This window comes from Helianthus annuus, chromosome 17 (assembly GCF_002127325.2).
Source record: "Helianthus annuus cultivar XRQ/B chromosome 17, HanXRQr2.0-SUNRISE, whole genome shotgun sequence".
In the NCBI taxonomy this organism is placed as follows: Eukaryota; Viridiplantae; Streptophyta; class Magnoliopsida; order Asterales; family Asteraceae; genus Helianthus; species Helianthus annuus.
This window is the reverse complement of record NC_035449.2, coordinates 82,084,507-82,109,954: the sequence shown is the minus strand read 5'-3', so window position 1 is coordinate 82,109,954 and position 25,448 is coordinate 82,084,507. Positions and strand designations below refer to the sequence as shown.

General features: G+C 37.7%; 1 protein-coding gene across 2 annotated transcripts in view; it reads left to right on the top strand.

Annotated features, from left to right (window-relative positions):
• The window catches only part of LOC110922614 (G-type lectin S-receptor-like serine/threonine-protein kinase At4g03230), a 36,018-nt gene extending 28,409 nt beyond the window's left edge, over nucleotides 1-7,609 (top strand). Inside the window, exons 1-8 of one of the 2 annotated variants that reach the window (XM_035986884.1) lie at nucleotides 4,165-4,359; nucleotides 4,443-5,384; nucleotides 5,631-5,789; nucleotides 5,953-6,146; nucleotides 6,240-6,450; nucleotides 6,548-6,785; nucleotides 6,945-7,095; nucleotides 7,172-7,609. In XM_035986884.1, the coding sequence (XP_035842777.1) occupies nucleotides 4,353-4,359; nucleotides 4,443-5,384; nucleotides 5,631-5,789; nucleotides 5,953-6,146; nucleotides 6,240-6,450; nucleotides 6,548-6,785; nucleotides 6,945-7,095; nucleotides 7,172-7,474 (2,205 nt within the window). In that variant the 5' untranslated portion in view covers nucleotides 4,165-4,352 and the 3' untranslated portion in view covers nucleotides 7,475-7,609. Of the gene's footprint in view, nucleotides 1-4,164; nucleotides 4,360-4,442; nucleotides 5,385-5,630; nucleotides 5,790-5,952; nucleotides 6,147-6,239; nucleotides 6,451-6,547; nucleotides 6,786-6,944; nucleotides 7,096-7,171 lie in introns of those variants that run through there. The other variant, XM_022166881.2, reaches the window with a different exon arrangement.
• Nucleotides 7,610-25,448: the final 17,839 nt, after the last annotated feature.

Below are 25,448 nucleotides of genomic sequence, written 5' to 3'. Positions count from 1 at the left end.
GAAGCAACCGGTATCAGCCGTATACAAAGCCTTCATCAAAGTTTGATTATCAGATGTGTAGATCTTCACTCTTCATCCACAAAGCTCAAACCAACCGTTCCCAAATGAAAATTATTCATAGAAAAGGGTAGAATAATACAAGAACAATAGGCACCGAGAGAGTTTCAGCAAGAACATAGTCATCCAGCACCATTCACCATAGAATCCGACAATAACTGTTAGCCACCGTAGAACCATTCAACTGAACAACTATCGTGCACCACCATAACCATACATCACCCACAACTCCTCTTATGCTAACATCATCAGCAACTGGTTCATGGAAGAACCACCCTCCGATGACAACCATCCAGCATCACATATTATCTGATAACTGTACATGTCGGAAAACGAACCTGATTTACCATGTTATGTGCGACCTCCATGTCTCATGAGTGGAACAAAGTCCAGCTCCCGGCTTCTCTGGTCATCTTCAACATTGACGTCAAATGGTTAAAAAATTACACCAAACTTTCAGATCTGGATCCATAGTGAAAACCCTAGCCGCCACCATTTTTGAACTCCATTAACCAACTAGAACATTTGCTGGATGAACAAGTATAGCTCTAGGATCTGAAACATCATCAAATACATGAATCTGTACTACGTTTACGTCTCCGGCGGTTTTCCGGTAAAGACCCGACCAAACCGAAAACTGAAACGAGCCACCGAGGCTCTAATACCAATTATAGGTCCAAAAGGATCCGATTTCAGTCTCAGTTCGGTAGATGATAATGAGACGGGTGATTTTGAGCCATGAACAAAGATAAACAAAAAAGAAAGATAGAAACTTTAAGGATTGAACAATAGAAATGTTTCATTGATAGTGATAGAACATTACAAGATAATCATCCACCCTGGGTGAGCTCCCCGGGGTGGTGGCTCCCAAATGCACACCTCAAAAATGAGGTCTACTCTACTATTTATAGCCCCTTGAGCCTTGTTTTCCAAGCAAGCCGCCTCTTGCTTGGAAAACCTACTAAAGTCACTAAATTATCCGACTATTACAAATAACAAACGTCACAAAATATAAACAATAAAATCGCTAAACAACACCGACGTAATTGATAACATCATTCTGCATTTTGACCCAACATGTTCTAGGCTCGCAGAGGTAACCATACTCTCGATCTGAGCTGCTAACCCATTGAGTACTCGTAGACAAGAGAAATAGAAAAAGTATAGACCAAACATTCGATGCGTCTATAACTGGCTCAAAACATTTTGCGCTAACACAAAACATTCCCAGTCAATCTCCAGTCGTTCAGATAACTGTTCAAGCAACACTCAGTATCATCTAGGTTAATAAAGGTTCAGAAAAGAGAGAAAAAGATCATGATCGGGTAGGAGTCAATCTTCGACAGGGCTCCCATAGATGGTTTAAACCTCAAGTATGTAGGATAATGGGTCAGAATCCTTTTACACTTGCTAAGCCTCACTGGATTCACATGCACCCCAAATTATTATTATGTGTACACCCGTAATGATAATGTGATTTGCATGTTCATCTCATTTCCTCCTAAGTTGCGTCAAAAGATCCTCAGTTTCGAGTGTTAAAACGGTTGTTGCCAAAACGGTAAAGATCATAAAGGTCTAGAGATTGTGTCATACTAACGATGCATCATAATGTAAACAAGTAACACATGTAATTGTACTGTAATGCTGGGTATGCAACTATATGCAATGCAATGCAATGCATATGTGTACGCTAGATGTATAATGTGTGCGATAAATAAAGACGAACCTTGCAATCTGGAGCGTAGTGTCATGGTCGCTTTCGGAACTGATTCGGTTATAATCTGGTTTTATAAAAACTTTTTAAAACCTAGTTCGCTATAACTAGTCGCTCTGATACCAAACTGTCACACCCCCAAAATACCACATGCGGATCTCACCACGAGGCGTGTGACGTACCAGGATCTAGCCACTAATCATGTCGAACTCATAGTCATAGTAATTAACAATAAACTCAAACATCATGTTCAACATGAATAGTGCATTTCAATAAACTCACAACCTTTCAGGAGCTCCATACAAAGAAAAGTAATAGATTGGTATGTCATGTAAGACCGATTTAATCAAAGTCATAAGAATAGCCACAAAAAGGGTTTTAGCTTTCCATGAAGAAATCTAGCTTAAAAAACTTCAAGGGCCGACTTCCAGTTACATAAAACAAAAACACACCCACAAAGCAATGGAAGAGGCCATTTCCTCCACTTCCGGTTTATCTACTCCGACCAACAAAATAAACTTTCTAGACAAATTAACCTTCATTACCGAAGGTTAAAACATCATATAATGCGAGCCAAATTCCTAGCATTGGACACCACTGAATCCCCGAGTAAAAAAACCGCATCATCGGCGTACAATAGTGAGACAAAATAGGCCCACCATTCTCGTAGCCCGATTCATCATAGCTGATAAAGCATTCATCGCGATTATGAACATAAAAGGGGAAATAGGTTCACCTTGCTAAAAACCTCTATAACAGTAAAATTCTGTAGTGGACAACTATTAACCAACTAAGGCTCCGACCAAAGTCAAACAACCCATATTCCATCTCCTCCATCTTTCGGGAAATCTCATAAGCTTTAGGACGTTATTCAGAAAACTCAAATTCAATGAGTTAGATGATTTTTGAATTCAACTTTAAATATCATGCCTTCCTTTTAACTTTACAAAGTCACACACACCTCACTTAAGATTAATAGACCATCAAGGATGCTCTGACCACTAAGTAAAGCAGATTGCTCCTCCGATATTAGACCCTTAATCACCACTCAAAGGCGATTAGCCAAAACTTTATATAAAACTTTATTAATACAATCAATCAGACTAATCGGTTGAAATTCTTCATATGAACCTGGAACTTTTTTCTTAGGAATGAGAGAAATGGAGGACAAGCTACAACCCCTATGAACGACCCCATCTATGGAAAACTAGTCAAACAAATCTACAAAATCTTCCTCTACAGGAGACGGCCCCGGAGCCCGATCCTCCTTACAGTCCCAAATGGCTAGCTTGATTTCCTATCAAGAAAAGCTTCTAATAAGATTTGCAGACTCATTTTCAGTCAAAATATTCGCTTTTGCAAACATCAACATAGGCTAAACTTGATTGTCTCCACAAATTTGTCTTTAGAAAACACGAAGGCTTCATCCCTAATCTGATTAGGCCTAGTACACCAGACCCCATTCACATATATCCCAATAACGCGATTATTGGGCCGGTTAAAGTTGACAACACCATGAAAAAAGGCAAAATTTTCATCGCCATTAATTACCCACCATATACGTGATTTTTGTTTAAGGTCTTTGGTCTTCCTCATGTCCACTTCAAAAATATTTTCCGGAGCATGGAGATCAATGTGCCAACATGAATATTCTGAAGCACTTGTTGTATAGTGGTTGGACTTAGATGTTTTGATCCATTTCGATCACATGTTTCTTAAATTGCTTTGGGTACTATAGCCCAATTCCGAGAATTTCTTAAATACCCCAAATAGCGAAATGAACAAAGGACGATTGAAGTTCCATTCGCATCACTAACTACCTTCAAAAAATCGTCATCATTAACTCCACCATTCGTGTTAAATTCCTATCGCTATATTTCGGATTATGTGTTTGGGTCGGCGATTCAGTTGTGTCGGGTCAAACAATAATAACTCAAAAAATCTAATTAATGATTACACACCTCTTCCCTTACAACACAAGCAATCCCAACAGATTATAAGTCCTTTTTAACTTTTCAAAAAATTAATAAGTTATAAGCTGATGAAAATCCCAAACACTCCCGAATGTGATGTGACTACTGCTACCTTCAAGAACAGAACATAACTTTTTTTCTTCTGTTTGCGTCAAACATAGATGGGGGAGATAAGCCCTCACGTTTTCTTCTTCTTTTTTTTGTTTAACTAAGTTTCATTCATGACAAAAATTAACCCTCAAGTTTCATTTGTATAAAACTAGTTTCAAACTTTATTAAAAAACCCACTTCAAATTTAAAAACAAGTATAAAAATTTACTAATAGCCCTGTTCTCCATCTTTTTTTTTCTAAACTCAATACGACAATACGTGTAATTTTTTTTGACAAGAAAATTGGTAGGGGCCGAGAATTTTTAGGCAAAATAATTGGTGGGGGCAATCCCTGTACTTATAAAAATTTCGGGCGAAAAATCGGAAAATTAACACTATATATTAACCGAAATATTGGCGGGGGCCGGGCACCCCCGGGCCCGTTGTAAGATGCACCCCTGTAAGGAGGCTTGCTGTTTCGCCAGCGCCGATGGGCTTTCTGATCCGCCCCACTAGGGATGGAGGGTGGGTATACCAATTGGTCTCATGTACTTACAATTGTGTATTTTTTTGGATAATGAAAGCTAAAAACATCCTGGTTTTGCTAGGCGGGTATCCTCAGAAGGTGTTACACTTGCTTGATTCTGGAAACGCCGTTTTAAAAGAGATTGTTTCAGGAATTACAAAATGGGAAAGCTTTAGTAATCCAACCAATACTTTTCTTCCTGGTATGAAAATGGACGTGAACTTGAAGTTGACATCCTGGAAAGATGCCACCGACCCAAGCTCAGGAAGCTTTTCTTTCGAAGAAGATGAGACGAATCAATACGCCATTAGGAATATAGCTAAAGCGACGTATCATTGGAAAAGCGGAAGTGGGTCAGTTAAGACTTTTAATCGAGAGCCATTGTTCCCCGCCGCATACTACTTGCTATCTAATTCCACTAAACCACTATACAAAACAAATTACTGCGAGTCAAACCCCAAGACACTAAACTACTGCAATTATTCTGCTAATTCTTTTGTGTTCAAGAATTACTCAAGGTTGTTGATGAATCATACTGGACATATACAGTATTTTAGCTGGGAAGAGATGAATGAACAATGGGTTCTGGATTGGCAAGTGCCAAAGGATGATTGCAGTATTTATGGGCTGTGTGGAAAGTTTTCAGTTTGCAGCTTAAGTAATACTACTTCCAGCTGTAAATGTTTGACAGGATTTGAACGTATACCACAACAAGATGCTTCAGCTGGCTGCAAGCGTAACGTTGAATTATCATGTAATGATAGTGATGAGTTCCAGAATATGTCCATGATAAACATTCAAAATCCAACTCTACCATTTGTCAATTATGATAATGAGACAGCTTGCAAGAAACTATGTCTTCAAAGATGTGAATGTGTAGCGTATTCTTACACTCCTGAAGCCATAGACCAATTTAAGAGTGGTCGTCTTGAAAGTGTAAGCAACAGTTGCTGGATATGGGACTCAGATTTATATAATCTTCAAACTGATGGGAGACATAATATTTCGATTCGTGTTTCACATGGTACTTTATTGAAGTTTAGCGCATTTATACTTTCTTTTCTTATTGTAGTCATGCTTATCCCTGTTATTTTTACTAAATGTACGCCCACTCTACTAAATGTACGCCCACCCTACGAATTTGGTCATATCGTCTCTCTATTTTACTCATGAGGGGGGGGGGGGGGAGGGAATCTAGCATTTATAGGTTTAGCCAATCCTTTTTTTTTTCTGTATCCATCATATCTAGTACTTACATTTTGTCTAATAGGCAACTTCAACCCCGCCAAAGGATCTTCCGGGGGCGAAAGTTCATCATCTTTCCGAAAAGAGGCACACATTTTGATCATCATAATGACAATTCTTCTGATCTTATTGATTGGAAGCCTTGGTTATATCTACTACAAGAGATCAGTCACTCGGGATCAAGGTAACTAGCTAGTGACCGTCGATTAGAAGTGAGAACAATTTAACATATTGGCTTCCATATCTTTTCCAAGTCGGAAATAAAAAAAAAATTATAATTAGTTATGTGAAAAATTTTTCACATGAAGAATATTAGATAAGTAATTTTGGTTGTTCACTGTATTTAGGAACAAGTTCCGTGAGTCAAATGTATAATAGTGAAAGATGGGCCATAGAATTACTAGATCCAGATCAGTCAAGGGAAGAAGATACAGAAGGCATTGGGGTACCCTTCTTTCAGTTGGAAAGCATACTAGCTGCAACAAATAACTTCTCGGAAGCTAATAAGCTAGGACGAGGTGGTTTTGGGCCTGTCTATAAGGTGACAGTCACCTACATTTAACTAAGAACTAACCTACCAATATATATATTAATTATGTTTCTTGCACACATATAATGATTCTTAGTGTGATAGGGTAAGCTTCCTGGAGGGCAAGAAGTGGCTGTAAAGAGATTGTCTAGCGTTTCCGTGCAAGGCCTAGAAGAATTCAGAAATGAGGTGATGTTGATCGCTAAACTTCAGCACCGCAATCTTGTTAGATTGCTAGGATATTGCATGAAGGGAAACGAAAAGATACTTGTATATGAGTATATGCCTAACAAAAGCTTGGATGCATTCATATTTGGTTAGCTTTTAAGTTTCAAATATGCATGTACATCTTGATTCCACCATATGACCATTTAGCATAAACTAACAACTTATTCAATCATCTCTATTGCAAGATGGAGAACCAAAAATATTACTGGATTGGGCAAAACGGTTTCAGATTATAATAGGAGTTGCTCGAGGACTTCTTTATCTCCACCAAGATTCTCGATTGAGGATTATTCACCGAGATCTGAAAACAAGCAATATTTTATTGGACGAGGAACTAAACCCAAAAATATCCGACTTTGGCTTGGCAAAGATAGTTCAAGGAAGGGAAATGGAAGCTACCACCAATAAAGTCGTTGGAACCTAGTAAGTACACAACCACGGCCTTAGTTATTAATAAAAACCCAAGTGCAAAAGTTCGTTAATCGAATAAATTAATAACAAGAACATTCTATATGTTGTTTAATTTCTTGATCTAGTGAAGACAGATGTATGGTGATGTTTCTCAGAACTTTCTTTATGCAGTGGCTATATGGCTCCAGAATATGCATTAGAAGGTTTTTTCTCCATTAAATCAGATGTTTTTAGCTTTGGAGTAGTTGTTCTAGAGATTATCAGTGGAAAAAAGAACACAGGAGCTCCTAAACTACGACAAAACTTAAGCCTTTTAGGTTATGTAAGTAACTTTCTTTTCTCATACCCATTATCCAAATGAATATTTGGTTATAATCCTAATGTAAAAGAAATGGCAGGCCTGGAACTTGTGGAAAGAAGATATACCGTTTGAATTCATGGATCAAAGGCTATTAGAGTCTAGCAATTCCATCGAGGTGTTGAAGTGCATAATTGTTGGGCTTTTGTGTGTGCAAGAAGATCCCGGAGATCGTCCCAGCATGACAAATGTAGTTTTGATGCTTGCAGGTCATGATATCGCAAGCCTTCCAAAACCAAAACAACCAGCTTTTGTAGCACGAAAAACCATGTCTTGCTCCTCTTCTTCTTCTTCCTATAAACAAGATCAGACAATAACTATGACTCTCCCGGAAGCACGGTAAAGAAGCTGGATATGCTTGTCAAATTTCTAATCATGCAAGTATTACTACTTTTTATGTTGCAACATTCACAAACCAATTAGTGGGTTATATATTGTACTTATAAAGTGGCTAGGTATATATATACAAGGATAGGTTTTTTCAAATTTTTTTTTTCTCAAAAGTCATAAAAAAATCACTTGTTTTAACAAAAGAAAAAAATTAAAAAAAGCCACATATACATATTTACATCAGTCATAAAAAATATTTATTTTCATACAAAATTTACACCAGCGCATAAAAAAACTTGGATCAGTAAAAATTACCGACTCGACAATTTTTTTTTTTACTTTTTTATAATAGATTAAACTGTCATTTTGGTCCCTGAGGTTTGGGCAGATTTGCCACTTTAGTCCAAAACTTTCATTTTGGTCCCTGCGGTTTCAGTTTTGTGCCATTTTGATCCAAAAGTGAATTATATTCCTCAAATTAAATCCTTTTTTTGTCCAGGGGTAAATTGGTTATTTTTTATTTTTATTTTATTTAAAGACCCATCTGTCTCTTTCTTCTCTCTCTTAAATTAGCAGACCCAAACCCTCTTAAATTAGCAGAGATCCACCACACCACGACCACCCTCCTCCTCCCTCTCACTCTCGTCTTCTCCGGCGAGGTTCTCCAGCAACACCACATACTTCTCTTCTCATCAAAGATATGTACACACACTATACCTATACATCTAGAGAGAGAAAATTTGTGTGAGAAACAGACCCAGAAACCCAAACCTGAAACCCTCTTCTTTCTCTAAAAGTCCGATCTTGAAACCCAAACCTGAAACCCTCTTCTTTCTCTCTCTAATGGAGATGTCACAGTCCGATCCAGTGACTGAACAAAGAAGGCTCGAAGGTCAGTTTTGCATTTTCACATTTCAATTTCAGTTGCAATTTGATCATTTCAGTTGTCAATTTGGGGTTTTTGTTTCTTGATTGGTGAATGCAGAGTCTGTGTAGCAGTTAGGGTTGCAGATTTTTTCTCTCTCTAGGTTTTGAGAATTTTAGTGGTTATGGGAGAATGAAGGAAGGTGACAGGTAGTGGTTGCAGACGATTTGAAGAAGGGGCGATAGGTGGTGGTTGCAGGTTGGTTTTAATGGTGGTAGACTGATGGTGATGGTGGTGGAAGAGTACTAAGAGAGAGAGAGAGATATAGTGTGTGTGTGAGAGAGAGTGAATGAATGTGTGTATCGTCGGAGTTCAAAATTCCACGGCGGTGATTTCAGTCGGTTTATTCCGGTGCCGGAGTCGAATGTTTTAGTTGTTTTGTTACGCCGGTGACGGTGCATCCGACGAAGAGAATGGATCAGGTTAACAAATGAATATGATTATGAATATCTGAACTATATTAGAGAGAGAAAATAGAGAGAGAGAAAGTGTTTAGAGAGAGTGCAGACTTTTGGGCTTATTTTTATTTTATTTTTATATCCTAATGCTTAAATTGTCTATTTTGCCCCTAAGGAAAAGGACAAAATAGCAGCATTTAATTTGAGAAAGAGTAAACTGCCAATTTGGTCCCTGAGGTTTGGTCACTTTTGCCATTTTAGTCCAAAACTCAAACATTTTAAATATGGGTCCCTGTGGTTTCCCTTTTATTACTATTTTAGTCCAAAAATCAAATCACATGTTTTTAGCTAATAAAATCCGGTTATTTTATCTTTTTCTTCAGGGGCAAAATGATCCATTTGTATTTATTTACCTAATCCATCATTTCTCTCCCTTTAAAGTCTGATCTCCGTTTTCCTCACCATTGCATCCATATCCTTGACTAAAAACCCTAATTACCCAATATCAATCACTCCGTTAACAAATATCCATATACACATGCTCAAACTCTAGCAGTTGCGGCATTGTACACCTCCTTCCAAGCCTCGAAACGACGTCGGATATCGAATTCAACGCCTCTAGCTTCTGTACACGCAAGCTGTAGAACATATGTTTCGTCTGATGAAACTAGGGTTTTTACGCCGTACCAGTTGAGGATTTCATGTTTTAACGTGTAGATCTCGTAATTTGTTAACGATTTGTGGAGAGTAATCGTTTTTGACATCACGTTAGCTATTTCGAACGATAATATTCCGATTGTTTCTTACCGGTTTTGACGATGATGAATCGAATGAGAATGCGTGTTTGATATTTGCTAATCGCACCATTGATGAACCTGTGAAAAGCTTCAAAAGGCTGAAAAGTGTGAAATTGATGAATATATTGTGAAATTGAAGAATGTGTTGTGAATTGAGTGGAGATTTGTGGAATTGAATGTGAAATGTGGAGTAATTGGTGGCAATGACCATTGTCGATCAGACGGGTGAAGGGGGAGAAATGATGGATTTGGGATTAGGGTTTGGTGTGGGGAGAAGATGAAGAAGATGAACTTATTTAATATAATTAATTTAATTGATAATATGTTATAATAAAATCAGATGGACCATTTTGCCCCTGAAGAAAAAGACAAAATAACCAGATTTTATTAGCCTAATAACAGGTGATTTGATTTTTGGACCAACATGTCAATAAAAGTGAAACCACAAGGACCTAGATTTAAAAGGTTTGAGTTTTGGACTAAAATGACAAAAGTGACCAAACCTTAGGGACCAAAATGGCAGTTTACTCTTTGAGAAATATGACCTGATTTATTTTTGGACCAAAATGGCAATAAAATTGAAACCACAGGGACCCAGATGCAAAAGGTTTTAAATTTGGACTAGAATGGCAAATGTGACCAAACCGCAGGGACTAAAATGGCAGTTTACTCTTTATAATATTTTCATCTACGTTTGTGCAAAAGAATTTTGGCCCAACTCGCACGAGAAAAAGTTCTCACTGTTCTTAGGTGCTTCAGTTGTCTTAGCCTTGTTGGTTGCTGCTAGAGCTAGTTTCGGATAGTTCGGTCTGATGTGACCAGTTTCTCCACAATTGAAACATATCCTATTGATGCGTGCGGTGTGTTATATACTTTTAGTTATATTTTTAGCCCTTTGTTAACACTTTAGTCAAGTTTTAAATTTATAAAACACGATATTCTACTAACACTAAACACGCATATGGGCAAGTGCACCCATCGTGAGCGTAGTATAGCATTGGTAAGATACCGAGGTCGTCCAAGGACACAAGAGCTTTTAATACCGGTTTATCCTCAACGTCTAATCAAATCAAAATTTTAGAAAAATGGTTTTAACATGAAAATAAAAAACCTAAAAACGCTGAAAATAAAAATAAAACAAAACAGATAGACAAGATGAATCACTTGGATCCTACTCGCCTTTAGTGTAACCTTTGATGATTTCCGCACTTTTGCACTTTTTAAGAGATTATCTTAGTTATAGTAGTAGACACCACTTTTGAAGGTGACGTTACCCACAACCCAGTAGTTTGAGTCAGCAAGGATACAATCCTAAAGGGTCGGGATATTGAAAGATAATTAATTAAGTTATTAATGCGAAATGTGGTAGGCCCCTCTTTTGAAGGTGACGTTATCCTCGGCTAAGTGGTTTGAGTCAACATGTATACAATCCCAAATAGTCGGGTTAATGTATTAATAGTAGTTTACATATGAGGGGATCAAGCCATTCGCACCCCCGCCATCCAATACTAGTGGGTATTGAAGGAGGTCCTAGTAAGCTTGACCCAGGTCCTTGCAGGATCTATACACTGAACAAGGCAAGAACCTTACCAGACCATTCCCTTAACCCCCGACCAGGTAGCCAACATATCTTTATATAGACCGTAGAGATATGAATGGTGTAAATCTTTTATTTTATATAGAAAGTAAAATAACGCCAAGACACCACAGACAAATGATAAGGAAGTTTCACCTTCAACATAAGAAACTAGTTATTAAAGTCATTAATACAAAACCAAATAAAAAGTGCGAAAAGATTAAAAATCAAAAGTATTACACTAAATGCTTGTTGTCACACCCCGAATTTCCACGTGTCACCGGTGGGCCCGGTGGGGAGTATCGTGACGTAGTTGATAACATCATAGTCAAACAACACAAATTATAAATGCACAGCGGAAGCAAGCGATAAATATACTACAATCCGAATATAAAGTAATATCAAGTATTACAACGGAAAGTAGAGGATCCACAGGCGGATCTTAAAAATAAGATAATGTTGTTCAACAGACTTTAGGCGCCTAGAACTTGCAAGATTCCTTATTAACGCCCTGAGCAGCTTCCAGCCTATTACGTACTTGTACCTGTCACTTAGACTTTGGAAAATACGTTAGTTTTCACTGGTAAATACACTCAACTGACTCATTTGAAAAGAGTTTATGAAAATTGGTTTAGGCGCACAAGGCACAAAACTATTTTGACACTTGATTAAGATGCACAAGGCAAGATTAATCTTTTATACTTGGGACAAACTATATCTCATGTTATCAGTTTTACATAACTTGCTCTACATACGGGGCCCGGTTCTATGCCGGTTCAAGATTAACCGACACACCACTATTCCCTTATTGGGAATCCCTTATTGGGTATAATCAATTAATAAGCATATAGCATCTGTCAGGTGTATGCCTACACCCCGTGCTTAGGTCGTGGCCATTGCAATTAATGAGTCAAGGATATCCAGGACACGGTCGCATTAACCCCCAATGTTTCAGTCAAGCAATACGAATTAAAACAGGTTATTTGGATTTCCCGACTCATTGGTCTTCGAATCCCATACCTGACCATGCGGTATTTATATTACCGTATCCCAAGCCCGTAATAGGGAAAATAAGTTAAGAGTATTTACCTGAGCTAGCTCCTGTCTTAAATAGCAAGAATTATAATAACTCAGCCATATTCACTTAAGTAAGCGTAGGTACAATTTACCGGAAGGCTCTAGTCTGGAACGATGGTATAAATAACCAATTAGAATACTAACGGGTCTTTAATTAAGCCTAAACTTAGACCGGTTAGTTTTAAGGATGATACGGTTCAAGCGCACGATTAAGCGAAGACCGGATAGAATGTGATTTAGACCCGACAAGTTTGAATACTTGTATAATATGGGTATACTAAATACATTCTGGATTTTGAGACAAAAATGATAACGTTTGACCCGTTTCGGTCAATTTATGCAAACTAGTTACATAAACCGAACCGAACGCTAAAAGAGCGTTACGGGTAGCCAAAAGAGTCATATGCAAGTTCCCTGAGATAATATGCTTTAAATATGATATAATATCAGCAAGTTATGTTCTATTATGCCCCGGATGAATTTAAATTCAATTTATGCCTTATAAGGGCATTTTGGTCATTTAAGAGATCATAAAAGAGTTAAATTGGAAATCTGAGTTACAGGTCTGATTTATACAGTATATATACTTAATTTGACATATTATAACAGTAGGGTATGACCCGTTTATGAAACTTATCGCTTAAAATCAAACTATGCACCGTAGGGGTATTTTAGTAATTTCACAAGGGCTAAAAATGTCAAAACTGGAAATCTGAGTTCAAAATATTATACTTACTGTTATTATATGAAAATATACTAAATACATCAGTAGGTATGAATCTTATATGTTTAATATGAGTATAACGCTTACTATGCGCTAAAAATGCTTAAAAATGCGATTTAGAGCCGTTTCCGGGTTTTTAAAGGAAAGCTGAGATTTTTATATTTCCAGAATGCTCAAAATAATTTATTTAACAAAAAAAATCAGTAGAAAAAGGTTTGGGGTCAAAAGGATTTATAAAACTCGTTTTATGGCTTAAACGGTCAAAACCGGCATTAACCGAATCAACTTAGCGACCTATGATACGATCACCCAAAATTTAAATAAAAATCTTCAAAAACCTCAAAATATTATATAACATCAGTGGGTAAAAAGTTTTATATCAAAAAGTGGCCTTAAATAGGTTATACGCTAAATGCGCCGTTTATTTAACATAAGACTATAGTTTTACGATATCGGCCATAACTCAAAATCTGGACCACCAACTGATCTCAAATTTTCGGTGCACGTTTATAAATCAGAAATAAAGATTTCAACTCTTTCACTTTTCCAAACATCACGTTTTATATCAAAAAGGGCAAAATAGTCAACTTTAAGCATAAATCGGAAACATGCATATGAACCGGTTAAGCATAGACTCAAGTTGTAAAAATTCCAGAGAGTTAAACTTAAATAAAAATGGTCAAAAATAAACTCTAATGCAGATCTCAAACATGCATGCAAGGATCCGAATCGAGAGTCAACGAAAAAGCCGTTTTATAAGACTTTCGGTTCCGATCCGAGTTTATACTAAGGATTGTCGAGTTGATCATGATAAAACATATTCTTACATTTATTTTAAAGTTATTTTGATGATCAAACAGATTGCATGTCATCTATATTACCATTTATGCTATATTTCGCAAAAACGATTCCTGTTGACTTTTTAAGAACAACTTTGACTCGACAAATAGCATGCTTAGAGTGGGAATCAGAGAATACCCTTTTGAGGGTTTGTTTCCCACATAAATACCAACTTATAAGTGGTTTCAATTTGAGAAATGACAGAGCCAAACTCGTTTAATCGAAAAGTCAAACCATATGAACAACGGATTGACTTTTTGCTAATAATCAAAGCTAGAAGGAATTAGAGGATGATATGAATGCTTACAAAGGTCCTAATGCAGCCTAGATAACACTTGGAAGTTGCCTTGTCGATCAGATTGCTCCTGGAAAGCCTTGTGAGTTATGAAAGTTTGCTTGTGTTCTTGTTTACTACCCAAGACCCTCAAAATGTGAAGCTTTGATCTGATATAAATGGGAATTCAGGTGTTTGGAGAGGCTTCCAGGTGTCCAATGTTGCATGTCTTTCAATTGGTGCAAATGGGAGGTGATGATAGCTGTTAAGCACTCACAAAACAGACCCAAAAACCAATTTTCGCGATTTTCTGGAGCTGGTAGGGGCACGCGACCCGCTTAAGGTAGCCCAGGCGGGCCGCCTGGGGTTCTGCAGGTCCAAACAGTTTTCAAATGTTGCAGTTTTGGTCCCTGTCTTAGCACGCGAGGTTTCGGCTATTTATTTTGACTCGTAAACCCTCAAACTTGGTTTTTAAGAACCTTGGGACATTTACCAACATGGTAATGTCCTCGGATAACTTTGCGCTCACCCGAAAAGTCATGAATTTCGACGTTGACGCTTTTAACCCCTCAAGTACGGTTTTGGCCATAACTTTCTCATACGATAACGAAACTTCATGAAATTTTTACCACATATTCTAGTGAGTATATTTTAGCATTACAAAGCTTCGGGTCTGCCAAAAGATCACTCAGAGGTATAAATTCAACATGTTGACACTTTTGGCCCCTGCAGTTTGTAATTCCTCACTTTCGTGCAATTTCCGCTTCGTATGATCCATGATCCATCCGTTTAAGGTTATAAACATTATGTAGGGTTATTATAGAGTCTATTTATCCATTGCTGACACTTTGGACCCTTACGTTCCATAGTTTTCACCGTTTGTCAACTTTAGTCCCTCTAAAGTATGTTTTCACATACCGGAAGTCTATGACACGTGTCAATGCATTATTGGACGTAAATTTTCGAGGTGTTACATCCTCACCCCCTTAAAAGAAATCTCGACCTCGAGATTTACTGGAATAAATGAGGGTATTTCTCTTTCATCGTGGATTCCACTTCCCACGTATATTCGGGACCTCTACGGGCATCCCACTTGACCTTGACAATAGGTACATGCTTCCTTCGAAGCTTCTTTACCTGTCGATCCTCGATCGACAATGGTTTTTCCACGGACTTCAAACTTTCATCTATGTGTATCTGTATGCGGTATAACCAGTGATTCGTCAGCGAAACACTTCTTCAGATTACAGATGCGGAACAAATTATGTATAGCGCCAAGTTCTTCAGGCAAGTTTAACTTATAAGCAACTGACCCGATATGCTCAACAGTCTCGAAGGGTCCTATGTACCTCGGGCTTAGCTTGCCTTTCTTACCAAATCGCATCACCCCCTCCCAGGGCGATACCTTAAGTAACACTTTATCACCTACATCGAAGTGAAAATCTTTGCGCTTTGGATCCGCATAACTTTTCTGCCTATCCCTGGCAGCTTTCAAATGATCGCGAATCTGAACGATCTTGTCCGTCGTCTCCAAAACGATTTCTGTTCCTGATAGTTGGACATCTCCAACTTCTGCCCAACATATAGGCGATCTACACTTCTTACCGTATAAGGCCTCAAAAGGCGCAGCCCTAATACTAGTATGGTAGCTATTTTTATAGGAGAACTCTATCAAGGGTAGGTGGTTATCCCAACTGCCACCTAAATCAATCACACATGCTCGAAGCATGTCTTCCAATGTTTGGATGATACGGTCACTCTGTCCGTCTGTCTGCCAACCGTTATGTGATAGTGCTTCTTGACTTATTGGCGAAACATATCCTTTAATCCTTAGGGTGTAATACATTGCGAGCTCCACCAAGCTCCTTAATTAGGTTTTAGCTCATAAGTTATTTGATCTTGATATATTCGATTACTTCGAATGATTTCATATATTCAGAGCTTACTAGCCTGACAATTAACAGATTGGCACACCTTTCCAGGGTGATATCTTTTGTTGAACCTTATTTCTTAACAAGAACTTAGGAGGTTTGCTATTTCCATGAATCCTTGATTCTCTGCCGAATACTGGCAACTTATAGATGGTTATGGATTTTCTCGATCTTATTCGTTGTTTCCAAGGCAACTTTTAGATCCTGATAATTGGACTTACCAATTCTCTGCCTAGCAATAGATGTTTAACATCTTATCTATACAAGGTCTCCCAACGGAGCAGCATTGATACTTATATAACAACCATTACCGAAAAGCTTATCTTAAGACGATTTGGTCATTCCAACCGCTGCTTGACTAATCTCAAAGAATAGTTGTTCCTCACAGCTAGTCGAATAAATTGACGATCCTGGCAGAAATTGGGGATTCCTAGTTATTGCCTAAATAGGGTTGCGGTAATCAATGCACAAGCAAGATGAACCTTCTTTCTTATTTACAAAAAAAAATCGGAGTTCTTAGAACCTTGAATTTTGGCTTTACGAAACCTTATCTAAACTTATTGATTTGGCTCTTAGTTCTTCCTATTTCGTTGGTAATAACAGATATAAGATTCTTACAATAACTGCAGCCCTAAGCGGGATGTTTGTCCTAACATCCTCTTGCCTCTCAGAAGGTAAACATGGTAATTCTTATAAAGAAGCTAATTATGACACATAGAGATGTCAGAGATTTCCGTATTCTCAGGCTTTGGCCCATCTATCGCTGTCGGTGTCAGATAAATGACACATTCCCTTTACCATTGCAAAGATGCCCTAAGTAGAGATACTTATAAGGACATTTTTATATTGGATATCTTCTTTGAATACTACTAGTCGACTTTAGTACAATATGATCATTGGGATATCTTCGGGGATCCCATGCATTAAACCTCCATACTGATCAGGCATGGAAGCAATCTATGGGACACACTAGGATACGCAAATCCTCATATGCTACTCTTATCAAACATAGTTTGGCATTCGCAGACGATAGAAAACAATGAGAAAAAAATAATAAAATAAAATAAATAATATATATTGTCGTACTCTTTCTGGGGAAGAGTACTCCAGATTCTTATGAAAGGATTATCTCCGAGGATGGAAGAGAGGTCATTAAAGATTCTATTGGTAAATTATACCTCATATTTAATATATGGAGTCCTTATGAGTGTAATCCAGAGTTTGCTAAGCTTATGGTTTGCTAAAGGTTTATTATCCCTTGCATCAATGCAAAAATACTTGGCAGTCATTATCAATGCTAAATGGTATAGGACGTACCTAATGCTATTATCGATGTGCACTGTCTCAGGTACTCAACCGGTAGTCCAGGCGGTTCCTTTCTTATCCTTTCCAGGCCTAGCTGCTCCTTTCTTGGCAGCCTTAGGGCAATTAGTACTGATGTGCCCCTTTTCACCGCAACTGAAACAGTTTGCATCCTTCATGTCCCTACATTCGTGGGACTGATGGCCAGCTCTTTTACAGATGCCACATTGCTTTATCTTTTGGTTTAATCGACACTGCCCCCAATGTCTTCTTTTGCAGGTTTTGCATGTAGGCTTTTTGTTGGAATCCTGTTGGTTATTGTAGAGATTGGATTTGCTCCTCTTAGGACTCTGAGAGTTATCCTCCTCCCTTTGTCTTTTGTCATTAGTTTCATTCATGAACGACTTTTGTCTCACTACATCTAGAGTGAGAGACAAGGATAGATCTACAGCTGATCTGTAGCTGATTGGCCTTGAAGCCTTAACATCCCCTTTTATTTCTGGTGCTAAACCACCGATGAAACGCGCAATGCGTTTTGGTTCCGGGGTAATTAAGTAGGGTACTAGTCTAGATAGGGAGTTGAAGTCGGTAACATATTGCTGACAATTTAGGTTTTTCATTGTGAGATTCAGAAAATCTGTCTCCACCTTTTCCACTTCGTGTTGTGGACAGTAGTTCTCTTTGATAAGGTCCACAAACTTGGACCACCCCATAAGGTATAGGGGAATTTTCCCCGTGGATTGCATCATGGCCTTCCACCATACAAGAGCCTCTCCCTTAAAAGATTGTGAAACAAATTTTACTACGTCCTTATCAGCACAATCGCTGATGTCCACAACCGTTTCCATTTCCTCAAGCCATTCCATAGCATCAATTGCTCCTTTTTCGCCATTGAAATCTCTGGGTTTGCATGAGACGAAATATTTGTAGGTGCACCCGCCCTCAGTTGAACGGGGCTTATCATAGAGTACTATCTCCTGAGGTTCGCTCTTTTCATCTGAAGAGTGAACGGAGCTCTCCTTACGAGCTGATGTATGCGTTTCCGTATGGATCTTTGAGTGAGTGACACTCGGTTCCTTTTTGTTCTCAAGGACCTTATCCACAACTTCACTAATTGCTGTGCTAAACAAGGCCTGAAGAGTAGTGCCATTAACATTTATATTTATATTTGCATCCTTGTTTTTAGCCGCTGTATTGCTGTGTGCTTCGTCGGAAACCTCCATTCTGGAGCTTTGGTACTAACACCAAAATAACATATGCTTAGATGCAAGTTATTATGGAATCATCGTAACGGATGATTTATAAAGTCATGGTATTACTAAACCATAATGGCTGCTAGGTTTATAACTCCCTTATAGTATGCTACTAGAAAGTATGTCAATTATATTTAGCCTAGGTCAAAAATGACCATCAGTTTCGTTTATGGTTTGGACCGAGTCCATTACCTTTCGACTGGGGGTCACAATGTCACAACTGTCCTTGTCATAACGTCAATCTTTAGATAGTTAGAAGGCTTGCCTTGAAGGACGTTAATAATCATAGGCCCGAAGGCCTTGTCACAAGGACATACAAAATATGGCACTTAAGGCATTAATATATAAGCTGCAATTTTATTGGATCAGAGATCTTAAGGTTCGAACATAGTTCTTCACCTTTGGACAGAGAGTCAAAGACTACAACCGTCATCTTTTGGAAGGTAATTTATTTTGCGACAAAGGCTAGTCAATGTACATCATTCTGACTAACTAGATGATTGTGAGCCCCAGAGGAGTCAGCCGTGGTAAAGCTTTGAAGGCTAACTAACCATGTAATAATAATTGATTAATTATACAGCGAATTGTCGAACGCGGCGCTTAAATAGTTATGGTGTAACTCAACCATATGGACCACTAGATAGTATTAAATTTATTTGATTATGCTTAGCCTAGGTTTTTAGTTAAACCATCTTTGGAGTTTGAACGGAATATAATCCTTCATATTTAATAGACAGGGGACACACGTCACGACTGTCAATGTCGTACCGACACTTTATATAGCATAAGGGCTTGTTCCAAAGGACTTTTTGATGGCACAGACGCCTTGTCACTAGGGAAATTTTTTTAAAACATAATCAATGATTCCTTTGGATAGGAAAATTTCCTAACTCATTGTTTTGACAAGAAGTTATGAAATAGAACTATCTTTTTCATGTATGCGTCTTCGCCCGTAGGTATACATCCCAAGTGGATGTTTAGATGTGTACATCATGTTCGACGTTTATTAGCCACGATTCCTATCGATTATATAGGCTAATTAAGGGGTTTGGAAGTTCCTAACATAGAGATGACAAGCGTGATTTTACCGCATCACTGTTGTCGGGAGTGTTAACACGTTTTCAAGTGTTAATCAGGATCTGAATCTCTTCTAAACAGGTTTTACCATCTTAGCAAGGTCTTCAATGACATTCAAGCTAGGTCAAATCTTTTAAGATTCTCCTTAATACATACACTGAACGGAAAAGGAATAATATTTATTTTATTCAGGATTTTTATCATGAATCTAATTTATAAGATAGTAATGGCACAAATGGCCTAGTCGAGTAGACAAGTTTAATTTATAAGTCATGATTTCTGAGAATCAAGGCATTACAATTTATCCTAGTTATAAAACATTACGGATATTGGGGTGGCACCAAGGCCTAGTCACAAGGACATTTATCAATTAGAAGCTAGGATTTCAGAGAATCAAAGCCTTGAGGTTTGAACCTAGTTCATTACCTTTTTCTGACAGGGAGTCATAGGTTACGACTGTCTTTATTAAAATTTTTGGCCCGTGGGCCTATCAATTAACATCTCGTAAGATGTTAAGACATATAGTCATTGCACTGATGAGACGTTCAGCGGTCACAGTAATGACATGACGCCATGATCAGTGCCATTAATTTAATCAACTGTCGTTCGGTGGTCATAATAATGACATGACGACCAGATTATCGACTAGAGGGTTTTGAGCATAGCTCACCCCCTTAGGACAGGGAATCTCAAAGATCACAACTGTCGGTGTCGCAATTGGACAGTGTATTATAGCCCGTGGCACTTCATCCTTAAGGGATGACTATTTTACTTACAGGGAATTTTAAATAAATCCCAATTTTCAAATTTATTACCCGTAGGCACTTCATCCTTAATGGATGGCTATTTTACTTACAGGGAATTTTAAATAAATCCCAATTTTCAAATTTATTACCCGTAGGCACTTCATCCTTAATGGATGGCTATTTTACTTACAGGGAATTTTAAATAAATCCCAATTTTCAAATTTGGCCTGTGTGATTTATGCTGCATCACAATTTGCCCAGCATGTTAACATACTTTCAGATGTTAACATAAATTTGGAATCTTTTTGACAGGTTCTACCATCTTGGCCATGTCTGCGACGACACGTGGCTAGGTTTCATCCCTAAGATTCTCTTTTAACATAACGCAGATCAATCCTAAGTTGAGACGTTAATTATGGATCTGAATCTAATTATGGAGATACCATCTTGGCTCTGTCTTAAATGACACCTGAGCTAGGTCTTGTCCCTTTTTAGATTTTGTCATCTTAATATAATGGTAGATCTTTGCAAAAAGGAATGTTACTTTAATTTATTTCATATATTATATTCTTATATATTAAATAAATGAAATTTTGATAAAGTATTCCAATGATTCTAAAAATACTGAATTGCCCAAAAAGGGACTTAAAAGAGATGATGTTGTCCTCAAAGGGACCAAAAGATAAATATCGTTATAAAGACTTTTAAGGAAACGATCTTCAGTAAAAGGAGTCTCTCCTTCATTTTCTTGTTCTGAATGTCCTCTCCTTGGTCGTACGTTAATCCTGGTCTCAGTACGAAGCTCAGCCTTCCCTAGGCTTCTAATGGGGAGAATTTCCATTGTAGCTTCTTTGCTTGACGACATATCAAGAATATATAGAATTGAAAACAAAAATTCTCCGAATAGAGATGAGGGCATTCCTATGTTAAGTCTAGACTCAGAAGTTTTTAAGGAATGTGCTATTGTGTCATTGAGATTAAACACAAAAGGCTAGTGTTTAATTCACTCAATGTTGGCTCTGATACCAACCTGTCACACCCCGAATTTCCACGTGTCACCGGTGGGCCCGGTGGGGAGTATCGTGACGTAGTTGATAACATCATAGTCAAACAACACAAATTATAAATGCACAGCGGAAGCAAGCGATAAATATACTACAATCCGAATATAAAGTAATATCAAGTATTACAACGGAAAGTAGAGGATCCACAGGCGGATCTTAAAAATAAGATAATGTTGTTCAACAGACTTTAGGCGCCTAGAACTTGCAAGATTCCTTATTAACGCCCTGAGCAGCTTCCAGCCTATTACGTACTTGTACCTGTCACTTAGACTTTGGAAAATACGTCAGTTTTCACTAGTAAATACACTCAACTGACTCATTTGAAAAGAGTTTATGAAAATTGGTTTAGGCGCACAAGGCACAAAACTATTTTGACACTTGATTAAGATGCACAAGGCAAGATTAATCTTTTATACTTGGGACAAACTATATCTCATGTTATCAGTTTTACATAACTTGCTCTACATACGGGGCCCGGTTCTATGCCGGTTCAAGATTAACCGACACACCACTATTCCCTTATTGGGAATCCCTTATTGGGTATAATCAACTAATAAGCATATAGCATCTGTCAGGTGTATGCCTACACCCCGTGCTTAGGTCGTGGCCATTGCAATTAATGAGTCAAGGATATCCAGGACACGGTCGCATTAACCCCCAATGTTTCAGTCAAGCAATACGAATTAAAACAGGTTATTTGGATTTCCCGACTCATTGGTCTTCGAATCCCATACCTGACCATGCGGTATTTATATTACCGTATCCCAAGCCCGTAATAGGGAAAATAAGTTAAGAGTATTTACCTGAGCTAGCTCCTGTCTTAAATAGCAAGAATTATAATAACTCAGCCGTATTCACTTAAGTAAGCGTAGGTACAATTTACCGGAAGGCTCTAGTCTGGAACGATGGTATAAATAACCAATTAGAATACTAACGGGTCTTTAATTAAGCCTAAACTTAGACCGGTTAGTTTTAAGGATGATACGGTATTTATATTACCGTATCCCAATACGAATTAAAACAGGTTATTTGGATTTCCCGACTCATTGGTCTTCGAATCCCATACCTGACCATGCGGTATTTATATTACCGTATCCCAAGCCCGTAATAGGGAAAATAAGTTAAGAGTATTTACCTGAGCTAGCTCCTGTCTTAAATAGCAAGAATTATAATAACTCAGCCGTATTCACTTAAGTAAGCGTAGGTACAATTTACCGGAAGGCTCTAGTCTGGAACGATGGTATAAATAACCAATTAGAATACTAACGGGTCTTTAATTAAGCCTAAACTTAGACCGGTTAGTTTTAAGGATGATACGGTTCAAGCGCACGATTAAGCGAAGACTGGATAGAATGTGATTTAGACCCGACAAGTTTGAATACTTGTATAATATGGGTATACTAAATACATTCTGGATTTTGAGACAAAAATGATAACGTTTGACCCGTTTCGGTCAATTTATGCAAACTAGTTACATAAACCGAACCGAACGCTAAAAGAGCGTTACGGGTAGCCAAAAGAGTCATATGCAAGTTCCCTGAGATAATATGCTTTAAATATGATATAATATCAGCAAGTTATGTTCTATTATGCCCCGGATGAATTTAAATTCAATTTATGCCTTATAAGGGCATTTTGGTCATTTAAGAGATTATAAAAGAGTTAAATTGGAAATCTGAGTTACAGGTCTGATTTATACAGTATATATACTTAATTTGACATATTATAACAGTAGGGTATGACCCGTTTATGAAACTTATCGCTTAAAATCAAACTATGCACCGTAGGGGTATTTTAGTAATTTCACAAGGGCTAAAAATGTCAAAACTGGAAATCTGAGTTCAAAATATTATACTTACTGTTATTATATGAAAATATACTAAATACATCAGTAGGTATGAATCTTATATGTTTAATATGAGTATAACGCTTACTATGCGCTAAAAATGCTTAAAAATGCGATTTAGAGCCGTTTCCGGGTTTTTAAAGGAAAGCTGAGATTTTTATATTTCCAGAATGCTCAAAATAATTTATTTAACAAATAAAATCAGTAGAAAAAGGTTTGGGGTCAAAAGGATTTATAAAACTCATTTTATGGCTTAAACGGTCAAAACCGGCATTAACCGAATCAACTTAGCGACCTATGATACGATCAGCCAAAATTTAAATAAAAATCTTCAAAAACCTCAAAATATTATATAACATCAGTGGGTAAAAAGTTTTATATCAAAAAGTGGCCTTAAATAGGTTATACGCTAAATGTGCCGTTTATTTAACATAAGACTATAGTTTTACGATATCGGCCATAACTCAAAATCTGGACCACCAACTGATCTCAAATTTTCGGTGCACGTTTATAAATCAGAAATAAAGATTTCAACTCTTTCACTTTTCCAAACATCACGTTTTATATCAAAAAGGGCAAAATAGTCAACTTTAAGCATAAATCGGAAACATGCATATGAACCGGTTAAGCATAGACTCAAGTTGTAAAAATTCCAGAGAGTTAAACTTAAATAAAAATGGTCAAAAATAAACTCTAATGCAGATCTCAAACATGCATGCAAGGATCCGAATCGAGAGTCAACGAAAAAGCCGTTTTATAAGACTTTCGGTTCCGATCCGAGTTTATACTAAGGATTGTCGAGTTGATCATGATAAAACATATTCTTACATTTATTTTAAAGTTATTTTGATGATCAAACTGATTGCATGTCATCTATATTACCATTTATGCTATATTTCGCAAAAACGATTCCTGTTAACTTTTTAAGAACAACTTTGACTCGACAAATAGCATGCTTAGAGTGGGAATCAGAGAATACCTTTTTTGAGGGTTTGTTTCCCACATAAATACCAACTTATAAGTGGTTTCAATTTGAGAAATGACAGAGCCAAACTCGTTTAATCGAAAAGTCAAACCATATGAACAACGGATTGACATTTTGCTAATAATCAAAGCTAGAACGAATTAGAGGATGATATGAATGCTTACAAAGGTCCTAATGCAGCCTAGATAACACTTGGAAGTTGCCTTGTCGATCAGATTGCTCCTGGAAAGCCTTGTGAGTTATGAAAGTTTGCTTGTGTTCTTGTTTACTACCCAAGACCCTCAAAATGTGAAGCTTTGATCTGATATAAATGGGAATTCAGGTGTTTGGAGAGGCTTCCAGGTGTCCAATGTTGCATGTCTTTCAATTGGTGCAAATGGGAGGTGATGATAGCTGTTAAGCACTCACAAAACAGACCCAAAAACCAATTTTCGCGATTTTCTGGAGCTGGTAGGGGCACGCGGCCCGCGTAAGGTAGCCCAGGCGGGCCGCCTGGGGTTCTGCAGGTCCAAACAGTTTTCAAATGTTGCAGTTTTGGTCCCTGTCTTAGCACGCAAGATTTCGGCTATTTATTTTGACTCGTAAACCCTCAAACTTGGTTTTTAAGAAGCTTGGGACATTTACCAACATGGTAATGTCCTCGGATAACTTTGCGCTCACCCGAAAAGTCATGAATTTCGACGTTGACGCTTTTAACCCCTCAAGTACGGTTTTGGCCATAACTTTCTCATACGATAACGAAACTTCATGAAATTTTTACCACATATTCTAGTGAGTATATTTTAGCATTAGAAAGCTTCGGGTCTGCCAAAAGATCACTCAGAGGTATAAATTCAACATGTTGACACTTTTGGCCCCTGCAGTTTGTAATTCCTCACTTTCGTGCAATTTCTGCTTCGTATGATCCATGATCCATCCGTTTAAGGTTATAAACATTATGTAGGGTTATTATAGAGTCTATTTATCCATTGTTGACACTTTGGACCCTTACGTTCCATAGTTTTCACCGTTTGTCAACTTTAGTCCCTCTAAAGTATGTTTTCACATACCGGAAATCTATGACACGTGTCAATGCATTATTGGACGTAAATTTTCGAGGTGTTACACTTGTCTTCACCAAGTGATGTAAGAGACTTAGGCAAACATGGCCTTTGATTGACAAGAACTCTTAC